At 38.0% G+C, this 22709-nt stretch overlaps 2 protein-coding genes across 2 annotated transcripts in view; both read right to left on the bottom strand.

Moving 5' to 3' along the window:
* The window catches only part of LOC111334694 (ephrin type-A receptor 4-like), a 13345-nt gene extending 12861 nt beyond the window's left edge, over nucleotides 1-484 (bottom strand). The window contains exon 1 of the mRNA XM_088731489.1: nucleotides 1-484. This exon is cut by the window's left edge and continues 141 nt beyond it. Within this exon, the coding sequence (XP_088587615.1) occupies nucleotides 1-484 (484 nt within the window).
* Nucleotides 485-4629: 4145 nt separating this feature from the next.
* Nucleotides 4630-20526, bottom strand: LOC148725385 (ephrin type-A receptor 4-like). The gene is made up of 19 exons (XM_088730499.1): nucleotides 20457-20526; nucleotides 19977-20062; nucleotides 18479-19109; nucleotides 17301-17348; nucleotides 15131-15493; nucleotides 13820-14022; nucleotides 13643-13706; nucleotides 12877-12979; nucleotides 12696-12745; nucleotides 11949-12092; nucleotides 11728-11804; nucleotides 11394-11499; nucleotides 11185-11246; nucleotides 9991-10089; nucleotides 9398-9514; nucleotides 8646-8795; nucleotides 8083-8127; nucleotides 7180-7331; nucleotides 4630-6667 (listed from the first exon to the last, which is right to left on the bottom strand). Exons 1-19 carry the CDS (start codon nucleotides 20524-20526, stop codon nucleotides 6424-6426), a joined length of 2814 nt encoding a protein of 937 aa, XP_088586625.1. The 3' UTR covers nucleotides 4630-6423.
* Nucleotides 20527-22709: the final 2183 nt, after the last annotated feature.

The following is a 22709-nucleotide window of genomic DNA, read 5'->3' as shown; positions in this document are numbered from 1 at the left end:
CTTCAACTGACTTTGAGTTGTTTGCTAGAGCTATTGTTTGTGGTAGGGAAACCAAGCTACTAACTTGAGTCGATCTTGGGCAGACGTAATAACTAACAGTGACGGAGTAAAGAGCACTACATGAACCCTGGTCATGAAATGCCAAAACGATGTACTTTCTTTTAACTTCTACACGAAACTTTTGAGACACTCTGATGCCAAGAGCTGACGGAGCTGTTTTCGCAATCTTGTCATAACTAGCATTGTTTGTTAGAGGGTCGAGTTCCGCTGGTTGCCAGGACTGATGTTCGTATAAGTGGAAATAATTTGTGCAATAATTCCCTCCTTTGGTCAAAAGTGACGAACAGTTTCTTGTTCGGTACTGGATGGTAACAAAGACTGTTTTCACCCCACTGTGGACTTCGATGGGATCAGTTCTAAGCCAGTTGTTTGGTTGTGGAAATGCATCCGTAAAAACATCACACGTTGAGTAATGTGTCTGCATTGTCCACTATTAGAAATAACCAATTTAAATCATTAAATCGTGAAGTGGTTTAAATATGAGCTTAATTAGCTCCATCCCCTTTAAAAAGCCATTTTTCAATGACTGAGTCCAATTTCAATTAAGTAGAACTAATTTAGTAGGAGTTCCGGTTGTGAGCATTGTTGAATTTTACTCTTGGGTTCAGACCATTCGCTGAATGATTAGAAGCAAAATCTTTCTTTCGCGTTTGTATGCGTAGTCCAGAAAATTAAAATTTATCCGCAATAATGCGGAGGACAGTATTTTAAAGAACCAAATGACCAGATTTAAAGAATGTTTGACTTCTTTCGCTCGCAAATTCAAGTGAAATAAAAACCTAGGATGTTTTAGAATTACACATGTCACTAGCTAAAAGTTTCAATGATTCATATCTGTTTTCACCGTTTGCGTCTTTTTTCCTTTGAAATATTGCTTACTAAGAAGTAATTTTTAATGTGTTAAACTATTCAAAATTTGTTGCAAAAAGTTGCTGTGGAGGTGGAATGAGGAATCCCCTTTTGTTTTTCAGGGGCAGTGCAGGGGTATTACAAGTACTATCGTATTTGGCAGCTAACCACTACTCATTCATGTTCGAGTTCGAGGGACTTTGGAAACTTTATTGACTGATAACAAGAGCACTAATGTTTTGCCCAGTTGATCACGCTTTGTCCTACCAAATTATTTTAGAGTAAAAGTCAATTTGATCCTCTGGTAACGGTTTACTTATGTAAACGTTTGGATGATAGGCGAATTCTTGACATTAATTCATTCTCATTGATAGGCTCAATTCGCTGCAAACAAGGAAGAGAGAGAGAGAAAAACAATGAATGAAAATGAAACTTTTATTGGCCAGAGCATGATGCCGAGAACTTTGTTTTGAATCTAAAATCGAAAAAGAAAATCAGATAAAGGATTTGAAATTAATATGTTTATGATATGAAGGAACAGGATTCTAAATTCCTGTCTATTTGTCTAAATCTTCATTTACTCATAAAAGACAGATCAGCAATGTAAGCAATGAGCAGAGAACATTTTGCAAGCTACAAGTTCCCGAGCAAAGAGCCCTGGAAATCTGTCTGACTATCATTTCTGGCGTTCAAAACTTAGTTACTTTTTAACCTCATGACCAGCCGTAACAAAATACTTTAAAAAAAACATTCGAGATGCAACTAATCACCTCAATTTTTGCGGTGGAACGGCTTACAAAACAGTCGAAATATAAGATCTTACCCCATAACCAGTTGCCGTTGCTGGCCTCGACAGAATCCATTTCCAAGGTTTACCTGGCGTTGGCTGCTTTTCTAAAATGCCTTTAGATAATAAAAGTCATCAGGTCAATAATACACCTTTGAAAAGTGCTTTATACTACAAAACTCCATGTCAACTATAATTGGCTCATATCCAAAAACGGTTCAATTAATGAGATGAAAAATGTGAAGTAACAAGTTGTACTCGACTCGACCTGTCTGTCCTATATTATTTTGTCGACGAATTTCGTAATGCACATTTATTTAAAGACCCAAAGTTCATCGTTTTTCCATTCTCGCTTAGGACTCGTACATCATCTTTGACTTAAAATCTTATATAAAATAAAACTGTACGCAAATATCAACTAAGAAAATATTGCAACATTACTTCATACCTTCATCGGCCGATGATAATATTAAAATACGCAGGAGGGTAACGATTGTAACTAAGCTGTAATGCATGTCCGATTGCACCTTGAGCCACAGAGGAAAAAAAAAGTACAGGCTTGTCATATTTTGAAAGGAAAAGATGGGTAATAGTCTTTGATCATTTAAGTTTGTACGTTTTATTTAAGAAATAGATACTGCACTTTTCTCCAATTGAAACCGAATTCTTGATATTGGATTATTCATTCAGCTAACTCCCCTGTGCTGCCTTTAGATTTCTTAGATGAACTGATTACAAATTGCATTTTCTCTAATGAAATTTAGGTACGTGCAACAGATGTCCCAACCTCTCAATCACATCTATAACATTTAATGTACTTTATCAAAGTCTTTTTGAGAATTTATGAGTGTAGATCGAATTCATGTTTTACATGGCTTCCCAGAGCCTTGACTAGGCAGTAATTGAAATGGTCTCGATTGCGTAGAAGTCACGCGATTTAGCGGAAGAGTCGAGAATGAAGATAATGAAAGTGACGAAAGTTTTGAAAAAATAGCAGCCTAGCGTTTGAGAATAAAACGCAACATAAGTCAGTCCTGTTTTTCTTAAAACTATGCACCAAGGATCTCCTCAAGAAAATCATCGTGACTCATTGATTCTGAACCAGGCTTGTAATGCATCAGGAACGTTTCCATCACGATATCAGGCTGAAGTGCCTTGAGCAGGCATGACTTTGCCATATGATAATCGTAAATTCCCTAAATCACCTTATGACAGTCATTTCCTGCCTCTTTAACCGCTCGCTTATGCGTCAGACACTGTGTATGTGTCTCACTCAGTGCGGATCGAGCTTCCTCCGCACCGAGTTGTGGTCCTCTGGTACCAACTTCTGATACATTAAGAAGAGCAACGCAACTGGTGACTATAATGTTACAAGGAAATCGGCCCGCACTCGGGAGTGAATTAAGTTTTGAATGGTTAAACTGCACTTAAGAACTGCTATATATTATATAGAGAAATTTTTCCCTTAGACCAATTCGATTTAAATGATGGAAACAAACTTAGAAATCCGCATAGCTCTTGTTTGTCATAAATCAAATGTCCATCCGTTACAAATTGTTAGCATCTGCTGAATGTGAATACTTACCTTTACCGTTCTTACGATTCAAAAATTGACTCCTATGCTTACTCGCATAAAGATCGTATAAAACAGGCCTGACGGTCGACAAACAAGTTAAGTTTTTTTCCAAACGGACTTTGGATTGTGGAATGATTAACTCATCTACTTTCCTTATTATATTTAGATGTTCAATCGAGGCTAAACTCTTCAATGGTTAAAATATTTATAAATTGCACTTCCGCTGATAATATTAAGTAAACAGCCAGAAATGGGAGACTGTCAAGTCACAGAAACTGAAACTGAAGAGTGTACATTCTCGATATATATATATATGGCTTTTTCTCGATATATATGGCTTTTTCCGAATTTATGGAGGCTACCTAGAGCATAAGCTGGGGGAGAAGCCGATGGAGCCATTGTGATGAGTTCGGTATCACAGCGGTAGTCGAACTCTCAGCGAAACTGAGATAGACAAAATGAAAGTTGTACAACGAAACACAATGGGAGAGATCGTTTTTTCCCCTAAATCATGCGTCAAAGAATGCCACAAGCAAATCTACTCTGAACCCATTAATGATGATAAAGGCTCTCATTACATCAACTTTTGAATAGAATATTAGTCATAACTGCCTCGATGGTGTCTTCTATACATTTACTAACGCTCACTAGTTTTAATTTCTCTTTAAGTCTGATCTCTTAAAATGTTCTCAATGGCGACGGCGACATTCTAAGGTGTCATTACATTGATGGCCGGCTGACTCTATCACAGACTTTTCTACTTTTTCCTTTAGATACCTTCTTTTGTATCGCACGGTAGTCTAATCATGTTCATTGGAATTCACTATGTTGCAAAGACGACCGGAACTGGCGCTTCTTTTGTAAGAAGGAAGTTGGTTTATACTGTACGTTGAGGCCGTGCATAATACTGTTACGAATTATACCTATTGGCCAAACGTTATTGCAAGTAGAATGCGTCCTAACGATTTACAACTTGAGTACCTCTTTATACTCGTTTAATTGATTGTTTACAACAGGATCGGGACCGTGAATAAACCCTAACTAAAGGGGCCAGATGAAGAAAGGACACTTTCTTAGCCTCCCACACGTTTTTCTTTGTTTCTGCCGGCGGAAATTAAAATCTGCGCCGGTGATAACATCGTTCTGCGCTATTATACAGGCACTGCGGGTACGTGGTGTAAGAATAATATAATGTGTGTAGCGCATATTTTTAGGCCATCTGACACTGCAAGTTATCCCTCTAATTCGTGAGGCTATTAATGCCACCGTATCTGCCACCTGTTTATATAGACAGCGTTGGAGATATGTTTTTCGCCGAGCATTACAACAAGGAATTGGAAAAGGAACAACAAAGGAATTATATGCAAAATATTTATTCTCATTTATATGATTTTTCATGACAGATGTTAATAAACTAAGCAGATTTACTGCACGAAATGGTGGCGCAATGCTAGGTTAAGCTTCCCTCGCGTGTAATAGTCACAATAGACGCAATTGCATTAAAACAACCTTGTTACATTAACTTATAGTTTTCTGAACTAGTTATGGTAAGCGTAGTGCAATTGAGGAAGCTTTGCATCAACCAGAAATTAAACTTTTTTTTCTACAGGAGCTTTGTTTCTTATATTGATTGTAAAATACGTGCTCAGATCTTTATAGACAATTTTGCTTTAATTCCTTTAAGAGATTTAAAACCAGAGATTTTCTGCTGTATTTGTATTCTTCTTTCCTAAAAGTTCCAAACCACTGTCTCCTAATAGAATATCATTTCAACGTAGACTATTAAAATAAAAAAGGGAACAATTCAAAATAATGCAACTGTCAATATAGTAAAGAAAAAAAAAGATCAAAATTAAACAAAAAGATTATTGGAATAGTCAAGTACAAAACTTCTCTGTGATAGAGTATTTCAGTTCTAAGTTATAACCTACATACATATGACGGTGAAAACACTCACGAATTCTTATATTTCTTGCATAAAGACTCAGACTTTCATGTGTAAATATGTATCTCGGCATTATAAAAGAGAAATTCTCTATACCATGCCCAAATTTTGATTCCTAAGTTTCAAAGTGGTATATCTTGTTTGAATAATAACACTTGAGTATAAAGTTTTGTAGTACTTGTTACGTGTACCATCACTTTGTTCCAATGCCTCGTGTTACGATGAGAAAAAAAAATAAAAGACGGTCTCGCTTTCTATAAGGTAAGGAAAAGTCATTGAAATTTTTTACTTAGTTCTTATTAACCGAGCGGGAGGTTTGTATGGGAGAATCTTGACCGAGGTCGCCGGTACAGACCGAACGCATTGAGGTCTGTACCAGCGATCTAGGTCAAGATTCTCCCATACAGACCGACCGACCTAGCTCGATTAATAAGATGTTTATTCTATGGCTGTGTCTTATATGCCAATTTTTTATAATCTTTGTACCTTTCTTTTCTAGACCGGTCTAGATGCCGGTCTAGATGGGAATCTAGACCGGAAATCTGACCGCTTTCAATATTGATTTCAGCCAATCAAATTAGTAAATTCAGTAGTTCCCAGTCCTTGTGAGACACAGCCATATAATAAAAGTAAATATAATATGATTCAAGGAATTTGACAACTCTTTCCAGAACGTAGTGAAAAACGAAAGAGGGATCAGTCATCGTTGACAGAGTATAAAGGGGGGAATATAGAAAATTTACTTCCCATAAAGGAGGGAGGAATCATTAGAATACGACAGAGCCTAAGGGGAGGATAGAAAAATATTAATGTGATACCCCCCAACTTCTCTCAAGCGATAGATAATGACTAGGGCCAAGTTGTTCGAAGGCCGATTCAGTTTCTATATTTTTCTGTTCAAAAGCCGTTTCGGGATTAATTTTCCAAATTTGTTTAGAGCATTCAATTATCAAATTGTAGACAAATGGAATTAAAACTGAAATGTTTTTTAAGACTTTCAGATCTGAAATCAATCTTCACACTAATCCTTGCCTATCTTAACCCACCTTTAAACAACCTGGCACTGTCCATTACAAGATTAATTTTAGATATATGACAACATTCGTTCGTGATACGGTAGTAATTTCCTCCTGCTTACTGATCACCAGCTCAGTTACAAGCAGAAAACGTTCCCGAAATTGCATTTTCTTGATTTCATCAGGGCATCTAATCTGTATCCATGCCCTTTTTATAACGTTGTGATTTCATAGCATTGATACTCTTTTGCATTTTATTTCGATGCCCAATCAAGCTGATACCCATTCCTCTCAGTTGTTTGTCATTCAGTTCAGTAACTTTGTCCACATCATCAATTTTTGCTTCTCGGAATAATTCAGAATACTTATCCATGTTGATGTGTTTTAGCCATTCGTCCACCGACTGGAATTCTGGGGTATGGCTTGCTTTAGAACTAGAATAATGTATGAATAAATTAATAGCGATTTTTTTAGGGGAGCGTGTTTAACCTGGGATTAAAGAGAACTTGACTTTCCCATTTTTCTGAGCTTCCTCAATCAATTTCATTTTTTGTTACGTTAGGTATTTTGAGCTGATTTTCGTGTGCTTTTGGTGTGGAATATCATCAGCATGCGCGTCCATCGCATTTTTCAGCCTCTTTTTCAACGCCCTCTATGTCCGCCACTTACATCAGTCAAATTACCTTGGATGCTTTCAAATGCACCTCGTCAACTGCTTTGTAGTTCTCTTAACACAAATCAAGAGAGGACAATTTGGACGATATTTATGGTTGGAATTTGATGAGGGTTGATGGAGAAAAGTTGCACACGTGGTTTCGTAGGTGACGCCATAACAGAGAAGACAAAACAATCACGCAAATTAGAGGAAGTGAGCTTTGTCACCGATCCTTGATCACCTTTCTTTGACGCAAATAACTCATTCTGTTATAAAACGATGGAAACTTACCTCTCTGAAAAAGAGGATGAATCACCATTTAGAAATTCCGGGGATCGAATAAGTTCAACCAGACGATTGACAATGTCAGAAAAACTGGGCCGTTGTGTTTTGTCTTTATGCCAGCATTCGATCATTAAATTATGGACGATCTTCGGACATCCCTGTACAAACAGATAAACTATTTTGGGATTAGTTCTTAGTGGAAAGGATCTTAACTGTTTGAAATATTTCAAAACCCACAAAAAAAGTTTCACCTGAACATTTGATATTATCGTGTTGTCAATTACCTTCGGAACTGGTTAATATGGGAAGGGGGAAGGCGGAGGAATTTTTTTTAGGGGGGACGGATGATTTTCAGGAATGCGGATGGAGGATCAGTCGTCTCTAACAGAGTTAAAGGGCGGGGGGGGAATAAATAGAAATGGCTTCAACGTGAGGCTTCATCAGAGTACTACAGAGCCTTATGGGGAGATCAGGTAAATATTATTTTAATACAACTGAAATCCTTCGACCCTGAACCAGTCCCTGCAAAGCATAGCTGGAGTGTTACATGTTAGCGTTAAAATAATTCCTTCCCATCTTCTCTCGATTTCTTTATTTTTAAGTCCTTATAACTGAGTGCTGCTACTATTTTTATTGTTTTTGCTTGCTGTGGTGTTTTAGTGATTCTTGTGATGGTAGTAGTTGGATTTAAATGACACTCTAATATCACTCGAAAGCGATAACATGTCCAGCTTAAGAACAAGACGTCAGCAACAGAAAATTCACGCGAGTAAATCTGATAGGACATACACCAAATGCAACCAAAAGGTTGGTGTAATGATAACGACAAAAACCCAATGAAATTTACTTTGTTTTTACTGTAAAGGAAAAGTCATATTCAGTAGTCACGTTTGTTACTGCAAGATTTACCTGTGGAGCTGGTAATCTGTATCCAGTTTCCACTCGCTTGATAACCTTGGAAAAAATGATAACTTTTATCTAATAAGATTTACTTTACAAAGTCACTATGTAATACATACGTGTTATTGACCAAACGTGTGGTCAAGATTGCTGGATATTGGCCAAGTCCTATTTTTGCCTTTTTATGGACCCGGACTAAGTTGAGGTCCATCAGAACGAGGCTAATGTTCAGCCATCTTGACCGAACGAACCTAATCAATAGAAGATTTAATATAGAACAGAAAGATTTCTCTTTGTTAAGAATCCAGAATAACTTGTTCATCTTAAGAGCCTAGAAAGAAAGGCAACTGTTTGTAGTACGGTAAACTCACAAAAGTCGTTTATGTTTTCTTTTTTTTGACCGTCCCGTGCCGTTTTTTGCGACTCCACCGCCGACACTGTCCAAAAATTACGAACTTTGTAAGTTGAAGTTCTCGTCAATAAGAACTTGCCGCTGTTATGAACCGATCATTCTTTTAGGCTCTTTTCTGCACAGTTCATGAAAATATTCGTTATGAAGCGGGATCACTTACATCGAAATTGTCCCAATTCCAGTAAGGTCTGTCACAATATGACATGATCTCCCACATTAGAATGCCGAAGCTCCAAACATCACTGGCTGAACTGAATGTCCGATGCTGAAGTGCCTCTGGGGCTGTCCAACGAACTGGAATCTTGCCCCCCTTAAGAGTAATTGAAACAAAGACATGTATTTTAAAAGGATGTAGGTCACGTGTTTTCACTAAAACTCTATACCTTCGCTTTGTGCTCGCCTTTAGCAAAGGGTGTTGGAAAAGGTACATAAGATTAACAGGAGACCTGATCATCGGGAACAAAGTGGGACCGCACCTTGTGAGTCACCTTTTTTCACATCACACCTAACCTTCAGATGAACCTTCGGAACATAGTCAAATAATGGCGGCTGCGAAATCTCGAATGGAACGGTCCAAATACAAACACTTCTGTCTCTCGTAACGGATTGGAAGTTGGCAGGTTAGGTGAGAAAGTCACAATGTACCAGGAAATGGAAACAATGAAATGAAAAATTTGATCTCAGGGGCGCTTTTCAGTCTTAAATCTGAGGAAGTCTTTCACTTCAACAGAAAGCAAACAAAGAAGAGCGTGGAATACTGCCAGCTTCGGTGGGTGGCATAAATTACACATAAGAGAGGCAAGAGTGTGAAAAAGGAAAAGGTGATCGTCTCTGTCATCATTTTTTACGTGACACTTATCATAAACGTTAGCGTATAATTTAACGTAATTGTCGATTTAAGGCAAAAATTACTTCTGTCGTGTATTCAGCTTGTGCTTCATCTTCGTCAGCCAGTTCTCTTGAAAGGCCAAAATCTGATACTTTACACAACATGTTTTCACCCACAAGAACATTGCGAGCTGCCAGATCCTAAGTTAAGACAAACATAGTAAGAACTTTTTAATATTCAATCAACTTTTAGCTATAACAGCAAAATTGAAAACATATAAATGCAGAATAACGCCACATGCGTTTGGATCTTGAAGAATAACGCCCTTGAATTCATCACTTTTATTTGAAGGTTATCTCATTGAAACTGAAGCTATTCAACGATCCTGGGAAAGACGCTGATCTCACACTTCTGCGGCGCGCGTTTCCTCCTACAGCTGATGTCTTATGAGAATTAAATTTATGGTTGGTTCTCCTCTTTGATACGATAGTGTCAGTCACCGGGTTTTATGTTTTTCCTCCCTCTAAATAAGTTAACTGATTCCAAACTCCAAACCCAACTGGAAACAATGGACGAACAACCACGTGTTGTTTTGTACCAGTACTAAGAAACACAAGTGTAAAGGTAAATTTCAACTATATTAACGATGAAAATAAAATATGAATATAATATATACCCTATGAATGAAATTTAATTCTGACAGGTACTTCATTCCGTTAGCCACACCTCTGGCCATTCCAACCAACTGAAGGCTCGTCAGCTGACCATTTCGTTCCTATGAGGAAATCAGAAGACCCGTTAATCGTTTAACCCTCCAAGTCTTACGATGACTGGGATCTAGTTTCTCAGCCTCACTGCTGAATCAAACATTAATTTAAAGAATCTCATGATTGTTAAACAAAATTTCCTTGTCAGTGCCATAGGAACTATAAAAGGAGCAGTATGAAGAACATGCATACAGATGTAAGGGTGAAAGGATTTAGATAAAACGTACGACTCACCATAATAATAATAACAATTTGACATTTACATTGCGCAAATTAACATTGGGATATGATCAAGTGCGCCTTACAATTTTTTGCGGGGGACTTAATTGACTGCTTGCAGCAGTTTACAATTTTTTGTGAAGACTAATTTTAACAGATCCCCCCAATTCCAATAAACAGGCCAGACCACAACACCGGGGGCTAAGTCCCCTACTCTTTGCGATAAATGTGTGGGCTCTTTAATGTCCCCTGCTAACCAGTACAGAGAAGATTCAGGAGAAGGGGCCTACGGTTTTTCGTTCTTATCCGAGAAGACTAGAATGTCTAACCATTTGCAGATATCATAGCAAAGGCAGCACATTCTCCTCAGTTATTTGAGTGTTGGTCCGGTCTGGGGCTCGAACCTACAACTAAGCAGATTAGCAGTGGGGTATTATTTCGGAAGTTTATTAATGAATTTTATTTTACATAGCGTAGTGACTGTAGATTAGCCAAAGTCATATTTTATGCTCTTTTCGTTTTTATTCTGCTTATATTTTTATCATTTAAACAGGAACCCTTTGATAACAGTACTCATGTCCTGAGGGACTATCCTGTTCATTGTTATTATCACAATTATTACTATTATTACTTTTAGAACACTACAGTTACAGTCAAAAGGTGTTTACTACACAAAATGAGCAGTTACAAGCGTAAGTCATCCAAGCAATCTTTTTTGTACTGTCTTTTGTCTGAGTTGTTGTTATTAGCTGTTGTTGTTTTTGTTCTTTATGGGAGAAAATTCTTAAACCCTCGCCAGACGAGGTCAAATACCAACTCCTTGTTGTTATCTATTGCTAACGAACGTTACTAAGCGTACAGAAAACTAGATGTAAATAAGAAACCTTTAAAAAGTGATCCAGTGATCCACTCTCCAGGAATTCTGTTAGAATCATCATTGGTCTACCTAAAGGCATAAAATTAATTCAACTTTAAAATCTCGAATCATCTTAAATAACAGTGTGTCTTTGGTTTTAACGCAGACATAGAGTAGCTTCATGATTTCATTGTCGAGTCTTTGACACAGATTATTCAGTTAACGTACTCCACTCACTCTGTGTCACCACTCCGATGAGGCAGATAACATTTGGATGATCAAACTGGCCCATAAGGGACGACTCGGAAAGAAAATCTTTTTCATTTTTCTCACTGGAACCAGGCTGATATGGAAAGAAAGGAATATCATTTCAGCAAAATAGTGCATTTATTATAACATCATAGCGATACTGGATGTATAAATCTCCCTATCTATATGGGATGAATTATCCCATTAAGAGTTCTAAATCAGTGGTGCAAAGCTACGCGTATCCGCCAAAAAACATTGTTGGGTGGGTCTGACTGAATGACATAAGGTATAATTCTTATAAGTATTTCGTGACTGAACTGACCCTCAAGACTTTGACAGCAACCACCTCCTTGCCTTCACGAGATTTCAATATTCCTTTGTAAACATCCGCAAACTCCCCTTAAGAACAAAACAATAATTGAAAGCGAATACATATGTGACAAATATATATATATATATATATATATATATATATATATATATATATATATAACAGCTCCGCAAAAGCTAAAGATGATCACCTGTAGGTATCAACATATCTACCTGTTCCGATCACTCCTTCAAGTTTAATGTCTCTTCTTTTTCTTTCAGTCGCGAATGATGTCAAAAGTTCTTGCAAGTCAATGTAGTCGTTAGGGTCGATATAGGTTCGCTGGTCTCGGGGATTCGTGGTTTGAAGTTCACTTCCTAAAGAAGTAAAGTTTCAGGAACTATTAAATTACATCACACCTTTAAATCTAACATCTCAAATACGGTATTCAAGATAAGAAAGTAATGTCATTTCTATGCATGAAGGGCCAACACTGCCTAAAAGTGTCTGCTTTGAATATTACCTTTGGTTGAATCATAACTGCACGGCTCCATTTATATAGGTAGCTCCGACAGAGTAGCAGTAGCGAGAGAGAAGAGAGCGGAATCGTATATTTATTTGCAATCACTTAGCTGATTATGAACATGCATATACGGTTGGGCGTCTGACGTTAATCATATCAATAGAAAATGTACAAACTCTGTAAATCACATGGGCATTAATATTAAAATGATAATTCTCCGAAACAACAGAAACATTTCCCAAGATTATTATTGGTAATAATTGATGAAAATGTTTTAGTTGTAATGATGTAAATTTACTTATCGTTCAAACCTGATCGAAGAGACAGGTTTATGATCGTATTTTATCTTGTTCACAGCCGCACACTTAACTCGCTGTCTATTAGGTGATAAATAGTGAATAACTAAACCTATCAGACTGCAGATTTCGTGATATAACGCTAGCAATGCTAGTCTTACCTTGCTGAAGGGCCTCCATGTAGGCTTCCTCTGCACTCTTTTTACTTCTCCTAGTTAAACTCAAATAAATGTATCATCTTTCTTAAGATAAAAAGATGCAGTATCGCTCCCATTTGACTCAAATCAAGACCTGATCTTAACGTTGAATTAAAAAATTCCTCATGTTCGCCCAAAGGCTCACCTTCTACGTGACACGACAAAGACAACAATGACCATTATGATAAGTAGCAGTGCTCCTCCTCCTCCAGCTGTGTAAACAATAAGCCGTTTTTTCTTCGAGTTATCTGCAACACGACAGTAATTACTCAACATTTCAAATAGGAAATTTCCTGAGCAACCAAAAACTATTTATTTTCAATCAGAGAAAATTAGTTAGAATTCACTAATTGGTTTCTATTGACACAATTTCACATTTTTCACCTATCACTTTTCTATCAAACTACTTCCCTCACGTTTCTGTCATTATTTTTACCTTTTTTTCCCATCCATTCTCGCTCTAAGCAGCCATTTCCCGGTTTACGCCTCACGGCGAAAAAAAAACAAATTCGAAGGACAATTTCTAAAATTTTTCATTTACAAGCTGTGATAATTTTCTTTATCCTTAACCATCTTCATTCCATTTTGGTTAATCCTTACACCTTGATTGGTTTTCTATACCAGCAATGTCATTGCAGTTTTTCCCGTCCGTTAAACTGTTAAAGACTCGTGACGAAGTTTTCTTACGTTAAGGCTCTAGTGGCCTGTGCCTAGACCTCATTGCTGTCATCGTAGTCCAGCGTATGAAATATAAACTTGACGGAGCTCTATTCCCATTTTAGCCGATTTGATATTCCATTTCAGTTACGGAAATAGTTTGAAGGAAAATGTGAAAACTAGAATACATTAGTTGATAGTTCAATAATGCCAATCTTACAGCAGACTGACTTAACAACGGTAAACAAACTAACCTTCTCTCAGCGTGTACGTCTTGATCCCAGCAGGGCCTTTTCCGATGGCATTTATAGCAAATACCTACGGAGGTAAAAAGCACAGTATTTGTTCACGAGGTTTCTTTCTCAAGAGCATAAGGAGTGACGTCCAGTGGTGCTTAAGTTAATTCAAACTTTAGATGAAGTTCGGCCTACCTGAAATTCATAAGTTTTTCCCGCCCTCAAATCAAACTGCGCCTCCATTTTCTTGGTGATAAAAGTCTTGGTTTCTGTCGAATCATCTTCAGCTAAATAAGTCACGTGATACTCTTTTATGACGCCGTTCTTTACCTTTAGAGTCCAAGATACAAGAACGGCCTCTTTTGGTTGTCTAATTGACAGTGTCGGCTTACCAGGAACTAGTTTGTTAAACAGAAATAAACAAGCAATCATGAACGGCGACTGTCCAATTCACCCGCATTTACATGTAGCTCATAATCTCTGTGCAAACATAGAGTCAAAGGGGATCGATTACGCCTGTCTCGCTGGGAGCTTTTTTTTCCATATTGAGCCCAAAGGGAAGGGCAAAACGTTTTGTGTCAAAATTACGCATTGAACAGAAAAGCCATTGGTGTAATGTTTAGTTTTACCGCCTCCTAGTTAGCTCAATGGATAGAGCGCTGGACTGTTGTGCGGGAGGCCGATGGTTCGAACCCCGGCCCGACCAACACTCAAGGTCTTAAAATAATTGAGGAGACTATGCTACCTTTCTATAACATCAAGAAATGGTTAGATATTCTAGTCTTCTCAGATAGGGTGGAATAAATGGAGGTCCCGTCTCCTGCAGGGTTAGGGGTAGGAAAGGTTAATTTCCCACGCATGAGATTACTGTGTAATGGATGTCCTCCCCTGAGGTGGGATGGGATGGGATCATTTAATGAGGGCCGTAGGTTTGAAAACTGTAACGCTTCCCTCTTTAAATAAAGTTAAAGTAAAGTAAAGTAAAGTTTCGGGTACGAGCTACCGCGTCACGCAAAACCTGTCATTGGTTATCTTGGATGTGGATTTTCAACTCGATTATACAAAATCACAGATTTTACCAAAATACGAAGCTATTACAAGACCAGAAGTCAAACGATAAGTTTCAACTTGGTTGTCATGGAAACAACAATTCCCGCAAACACCACTTTGAGCATTTAAAATGTTTGGGCGTGAGTAGTCAAATTCTTCATAGGGAAGGCTATAAGTCACTTTAGGCACTAGAATAGCTAGACGGTGGAATAACGTTAATCTGCATTTAGAATATTTCATACACTTCTGCTTCAGACTTACTACATCGTCTATCATTGCCGGGAATAATTTAAGTGCTACTTAAATACAAATCTTGTTTTTAATTTCACTGATTCAGCCAAAGGTTTTTCCAAAAATTATAGGGGGAAACAGCCCTGACTCTACCTAAGTACTATTTTTGAGAAATAAGTAGTAAAGGTTTGTATAATATTCTATTTAATCTGCACACTGACTTACGTGATCCGTTAGTCCTTATGTAAATGGCCGAGAAGTTCGCCTTGACTCCATATTTCATTTTCGCCACATCGCTCACTCGGTTCTTGGCGTAGACTCTCATTGTGTAGTTTACAAATGAAGTAAGGTTTCCAACGATGACCTTAGTAGTGCTCAGGCCATCCTTTCTTGGTATGAAAATAATATCACTCCTGCAAGCTTCAAATTCGCACTTGCTTTCGTCTTTACCTTCACATGGTCGAAAGCATTCAACTTCATAATACAAGCGGGTCTGAATCCCAGTTTCTGCAGGAGGCTGCCAATGTATTCCCAGTGCGCTTTGGTTGACAAAGATAACGCTGACATTTTCCGGTGCTGATGGTATAGCTAAAGACAGACGCATTCATTAGCAAATGTAGTTACAAAATCAAAAAATCCTTAACAAAGAGAGCGTATTCAGCTATGAAACTACGTATTTGTAACAGAAAAAGATTCTTTTTGGTCTTGTCACGAGCATGGGACGATGAAAATATTCCGACTCCTCATGAGGAATCGAACCTCATTCGGATTCCACGCCACGATGCTCCGAATTTCACGCTTCGATGCCCCAACACTGGGCCACAAAGACTCTTTTGTGAGCCAGGGCATTGACTGGGTTCATTAGTGACATGCGTCGTGCGCACTGCTAGGATCAGCAATGTAGAAGGTGTTGAAGGGCTGAGAGTGGATTCCTCATAGGGACTCATAATAATCTTTTCTATGTTCCACGCTTATGACAAGAGAGAAGAACATCTGTCCGACTTTCTTTACCGCGCTCAAAATTTTCTATTTATATAGTATTCTACTTACATGTTAATTGTTTCTTACTATTAGGCAAGAAAACTGTAAGTATATAAGTAAGAAAGTAAGACTTTATCTAATGAGAGTAACATTTGACAGTAATAAAACTGATAACCTAATGGCCCTCAAAAAAAAAAATAGTAATAGTTCTAACAATATCAATAGTAGTTAAAACAGAACATAAGCCTTTGTACATCGCAAAATAAGACTATAAAATGGGGTTATATACAGATTAAAAATTGACATGAATAATTGCATAAGAATTTGATTATTTTAAAATCATTTTAAAAAAAGGAACGCTTAAAGTTTTTGACACTAGTACTCCGTTTGAGGTCCACACTTAGTTTGTTCCATTCCTTTGTTACTCTCACAGCAAACGTTTGACAACCTTCCTTACTTCTCTTCTATTGAGGGTAACTTAAGTTAAGATTGCAGAAACGGGTTGATCTATTATGTGTGTCAGAGTTTCTCATAAATAAATCATTTACATATTCAGGAGTATTGCCACTTAGCCTTTTGAAGGTTAAAGTGCATCGATTTACATATGATTTAGCATAGAAGGGAATCCACTTTAAGGAGTTAAATAAGTCGACAGAAGGTGCTGTTCTTTTGGCATCAAGAATTATTCTAGCCACACGTTTTTGAAGACGCAGGACTTTCAAAAGATTTTCTTTACTGCAAGAAGTCCAAATCATACTGCCGTAGAGCATTGTGGGTTTAATGATCGTAGAGTAGTATATGTCTCGTTGACTGCGTCTTAAATAAGGACTTATGTGACGAAGGAGTCCAATACGTTTCGTCAACTTTTTTACATAACTCCTCAATCTGGCGATTAAATGAAAAATCGTGATCTAACGTTACCCCAAAAGTTTGAAATCAGTTACGTGCTCAATGCTTCTTCCATTTAAGTTAACATCTATTGTGGTAGAAGCGACAAGGTTCCGCAAACGTTTCCCTGTTAGCAGCAAGGACTTGGTTACTTGTTAGCTAGGCGACCATGCAATAACATGGGCCAGCTCTTGTACAAAGCAGCTCAGTTAAAACACATTGTTCAAAAATATTTTCTTGTACTTATTTTGAGCATCTTCTATGGAAACATTTCAAAGAGGTTGGTGTGTTCGATGGGCTATAGGTTTATCACAAGCAACTGTCTCGTTTTTCCTCCTTTTTTTGCTACTACACAAACATTGGAGATGACGCTAGTTCAAAAATTACATGTTGAGGCTAAATATCTCTTACAGACATCAAATTGGGAGCTGTTCAAGCGGAATTGTCATTATCCAAATCATTAAGTAAAAGCTGTTATGTATATTAAACTCTTCACTAAAAAATAAACGAAAAACAGCGTCTGTACCTGTACAATTTAAGCCACTCTCATCGTTATATCGTCTTTCTGGACAGTCTGGAAATAAATTAACTCATTAATAATGATGCTGCTAAGTGTATGTTGTTAATAAAGATTAAAGAGTCATTGACGTCACAAATCGTTTTCTGATAACCTCCTAGACCAAGCGCTTATTTATTTTGACTGGAGGTTCGCGTATTTATGTAACGATCGTAATTCACGCTTTTTTTAGTATTGTTTCAGCGACATGCAGCCTTAACTCCAGTGAGGAGAAAGCGTTAAAACATCGGTTAAAAGACTGGCTCACACTGGGACATAAGTATCATTCAATGAGTGACGTAAGTGCGAGAACGAGGAAAGAACTAGCGTTGGCATAACAACATGGAAGAGTATCCATGTTCTAATTTTTACATTTATGCTTACGCACAGTGTGAAACAGCATTTGGAAAGACACTAAAATGGGAAGAATAAGTCAACAAGGAATAAAGATGATTAGAGATAGAAAAGCCGGTTAGGACCGAATGCAAATGAATAAATTTACTCTAAGGGTTTTCAGGTTGGACAAACCGTCATGTGGCCATTTGAAAAGACTTATACGCATTTCTAATCTTTTTCCTGGTCTGAAGGACACAGCGGCAAATTGATTGCGCATGCTCAGCGGATTTGGCGCATTCGAGGAGAGTTTTGTGGTTCCAGCGTGAACGAATATCGTTTGGGAACGAACGTCACACCGTTTTATAAATTTTTTAGGCTGTCATTGATGTGGACCAAGTGGACAAAGTAGTTGAGTTTTTTCTTATGGATAGGTCTTAAGGGTGAGTAGCGTTCTCTTACTTACATTTCATCCTAAGCTAATCTGTATGCTTTACTTCATTCCCTAAATTCACATCACTATTTCTTACAACTTATGTGTAATGGAGGAGGTTCTAAAAATTTTCCTGAAAACGGCAATCTAATCTGTTTTGGATTGAACTTATCCTCTCAAAATGAAAGTAGACATTGGAAATTTCGAGAGGGCCGCCATCTTGCCGCAATAGCGTTACTACTTTCTTTACACATGGAAAATTTCTCGCTCATTACAAGCACGCGCACTAATTTTGCCTTTGTGTCAGCCTGAAAAATTCTGCTGGTCAACGACACTATCTCACCAATATAAATTGCTAAATTTGTTTTTTTACGTGGTATACCTTTACATTCTCCTGCTGCATTTTCCATCCCCTCCCGGCATATACAACTTCCATTAAGTGAACTGATGTTCCAGACCCCATCACTCTGACAATCCAGGCTTAGAATGCCTTGCTTGTTAAAAGCATTAGTAACACAGTTAACTTCAACTGGCTTTGAGTTGTTCGCCGGAGCTGTTGTTTGTGGTAAGAAAACCAAGCCACTAATTCGAGGCAATTCTGGGCAGACGTAATAACTAACAGTGATGGAGAAAAGGACACTACATGAACCCTGGTCATGAAATGCCAAGAGGATGTACTTTTTTTTAACTTCTACACGAAACTTTTGAGTCACTTTGATGTCAAGAGCTGGCGGAGCTGTTTTCGCAATCTTTATGTAGCTAGCCTTGTTTTTCAGAGGGTCTAGAATTGATTGTTGCCAGGACTGATGTTCGTACAAGTCGAAATAGTTTTTGCAATAATTCCCTCCTTTGTCAGAATACGATGAACAGTTAAATATTCGGTACTCAATGGTAACGAGGACTGTTTTCGCCCCACTGTGGATCTCGATGGGATCGCTTCTTAGCCAGTTGTTTGGTTGTGGAAATTCATCCAGAGAAAGATCACAAGTTGAGTAATATGTCTGCTTTGTCCACTATTGGAAATAACCAGTTCAAATAATTAAATCGTGTAGTGGTTAAAAGATGAGCCTAAATTGCTCAATCCCCTTGGAAAAGCCATTTTGCAATGACTGAGTTAGAATTCAATTAAGTAGAAGGAATTTAGCAGTAGTTCCGCTGCTTGTAGACAACTCTAAGCTTTGGTTAGAAAGTGATTTTTCAAAATAAATTAAACAAGGAAAAAAACAACATTTTGTTTCCTAAGATCTCTTGGAGTTTCATCGTAGTATTAATTTAAACCTTCAAACCCCTACAGTTAACGAAATATACTGTTTGCCAATCAGTCTGAACTTTATGGTTTAATTTTCTCTGATTCAAAAATTATGGTTACGGTCATTATTCACAAAAAAAATTAGGAAAACAAAGTTTAAGGCCCAAACGAGTCCCGCTGGGGGGGGGGGGGGGGGGTCTCACATTTTAAAATGAGGGAAGCAGTACCCAATCAAAATGAAAAGAAGCAAAACTGAGTGATTTGGTATTTGAAAAATACTCCTTGCCAACCTTTTTGAGTTTCATTGCGAGGCCTTTTTGAAGCTAAAATCCCCCGTTTACCTTGAAAGGAATGCTATTACTTTCACAATATTTAGGTACAACTCAGACTACTTTTCGGGAACTAACAACCAACAAAAATTTTCCTAGTTTCGTAATTCAGTTGGTTGGCACCACCAACTTGTATCAGGGAAGCGCAGGTTCGTATCTCGTCGAAGCTTGAGTTTTTTATTTTTTTGTGTGTCACAGCCCTCTTTTCTGTTTTTTTTTTTTTTTAATTGCATCTCCACTGCGAGGATCATTTCTTTTACTTGAATTCTTCTCTTTACAATAGATAAATAATAGACTCATACCCCTCTCGGCCCACCACTTGCAGTCGTTGGCCTTGATGGGCTCCAAACCCATGTTTTCTCTGGAAATGGCTGTTTCTCTAAAATCACTGAACAGAAAATATGTATTTTGATTTGCCACACTTTGTACCCCAAGGTCATGTAAACACAGGGAAAGTACCCTTAAGCTGGTATACAATGATATTCGTGGGTGTGTGACTAAAAATTTCACAAACGCCGTCACAAAGCCACATCTAAACACCCTTTTAGACCAATGAGTTCATGCGAAGTATCCAAGTTGTTTTGAAAAAGATTGTTCCGTTTAAGCAACGACCTGGTCTCTGGTAAATCAAAGAATAAAAACATCACCCGTTCATTCAAAAGATGTCGACACTTTTTAAGATCGTTTTTCAAATAGCCTAATACTGCACTGATACGGAATGATGAAAGCACTAACGCTCCAAATTAACTAAAGTAATAGTGTAAGGCTTTATTCATCCATACCTTGCTTAGTTGATGTAAGAGTAACAAAGAGTACAAGAATCCAAACTGCGACTAATAAGTTGTCCATCATTAAAGCAACATACAACTCAAAGAAAACCCAATAATCCAGCTTCTTTAATCCTATCAGGGTTAAGTCTTTCAATGACGTAAGCCTAGAAAGGTACTTAGAGAGATGATGGGATTTTGGTGATTGGTTTCTCGAGTGAACGGTCCCTGAAATTCGCAAAGTTTTTCTCCTAGACGTTTCTTTTGTTCGTTTCTCTTCCATCAAAATAGCCATGAACATAAAATGGGCCCCCTTCACTTGAGGTTATAAGAAAATTATGCCTTTTTTACCTTAAGGCACAAGAACATATGCCTTTTCGGTCAGAATGGAGATGAAAGACCAAGCTGGGCATGAATATCCGAGTGGGTTTTTTTGATTCTGCACAAAACTTTGCCCGGACTACATACGAACGTACAGAAAAACTGGTACTTATGAGTGAGAATTTGTGTCAAAGGAGGTAAAAAACTTGTCTGATGTGAATACAGATATTTTTGGTCTTGTCACGAGCGCGGGATAAAGAAAAAAAAACTTTTGAATGCTGCGCCCCGATGCGCTACAAATGAGCCACAGAGACTCTACGACAAGCTACTGAGGTCAAAACTAGTATGTGACATGCGTCATGAAAAATACTAAGACCAACAATGTGGAAGGTTCCGTGTGAGTTCTTAGAAAGGAGAAAGATAGTAAATTGTCGGCACGGTAAAAGAAATGAATAAAGATGTTTTTGCCTAAGGAGGTGTTGGCCTCTGACTGGCGGTGTGACTAGACCACGTAAATGACATTCTGAAGCATGGGCTGCGCTCTTTTTAAAAAATAGGGTTGAAAGCGCCCAGTTCATTCTTGTAAAGACGAAAAACTTGCAAGGGTTTTTGGCTATTTACTTGGAATACACACATTGCCGTAGGCCAATCTACTATGTTAGGTTCGTAATGTACATCCAAATTTGAAGTCTTGCAGTTGACTATTTGTGTTTCTATGAATGGCTACATGGTGGTTGCCTGCGTGCAGACGTCTCCTATTTCCCTTTTTGCTCGTGCAAAAGGGAGAAATAGACTTTTCTGCAATTAAATCATGTACCTGCACGGCCTTTTCTTGGTAGAAAGCCCTGCCTTACAGGCTTTGGAACTGTAGCTATGAGAAATTTCTTCGTCGAGTTCTCGTAAGTCAGTGCGAAGTCCACGCCGCTTTAGCAGTTTTCTCAGACACTCTTTACAAATATGATGTGATTTATCAGGCATTGTCAATTGTAAAGAAATAGTTTCCCCGTGCACGTTAAATTTTCCGCGCCCTCGCGCGAGATTTCGATCGCTCTGCTTTTTGATCGACGAAAAACTGTACACAATTGCATGTGTTTTTAATTTGTTTTGGCTGGAAAACCCTGCTTACATAAATCACCGCATACATTATCAGACCAGATTTGATAACAACCAATCGGCGTTTAGTCAAACAACTGGCCCTGTGTGTCAGCCTATCACAGCCTGTTACCAAGATCACGAGAACCCAGCGGAACGCTGGAACACAGTAAGCGACGGCTTTACGCAGACGTCCCTTTTCCGGGTGCAACAAAGAAAATAGGAGACTGTGTATCAGATAAGTCAAAATTAAACAATATTTAATGATCAAGCAGAAAAACTTTCATCTGTACACGCTTTTCATTTTCATTACATGCTTTTTATCAAAATTACTCGATGAAAAAAAATCGAAAAGTCGCCTTTGACTTGCTCGATCCATTTTCTGATTGTTTCCACATTGTTTCCTAAATACGCGACAGCTAATAAAAATTATTACCTACAGTAATAGTAACGACCGAATAAGGTCGTCCTCGGTGTAAATAAGACGATCAGTCCTGAGTAATGGTCTGAGGCAGATCCAGGGGTGGTTCGCTCGAACCCCGTAAATTGTCTCTCAAAATGCTGGAAATCATGTTTCCGAAGACCTAATTTTCAAAATCTCCCGGGAAAGCATGCCCTCGGACAATTCTCCGAACCCCCCCTTGACTAAATCCTGGATCCGCCCCAGATGGTATAATTTTGCCTGACGTCTTGATCAAAATGAGCCTCAACTTCTCTAAAATGTGATATCTGGTATCAGTTTAAAGTCTGGCTTGTTTGCATATTCCGCCCGATTAGATTATTATTCACTGATTAAAGTTTAAGTACGAACAAGTCTTGACCGTAACGGTCAGAGATATGCCCTAGAATATCCTA

This window comes from Stylophora pistillata, chromosome 8 (genome assembly GCF_964205215.1).
Source record: "Stylophora pistillata chromosome 8, jaStyPist1.2, whole genome shotgun sequence".
Lineage (NCBI taxonomy): Eukaryota > Metazoa > Cnidaria > Anthozoa > Scleractinia > Pocilloporidae > Stylophora > Stylophora pistillata.
Note: the sequence above shows the minus strand (reverse complement) of the source record. Positions and strands in the feature narration are given on the sequence as shown.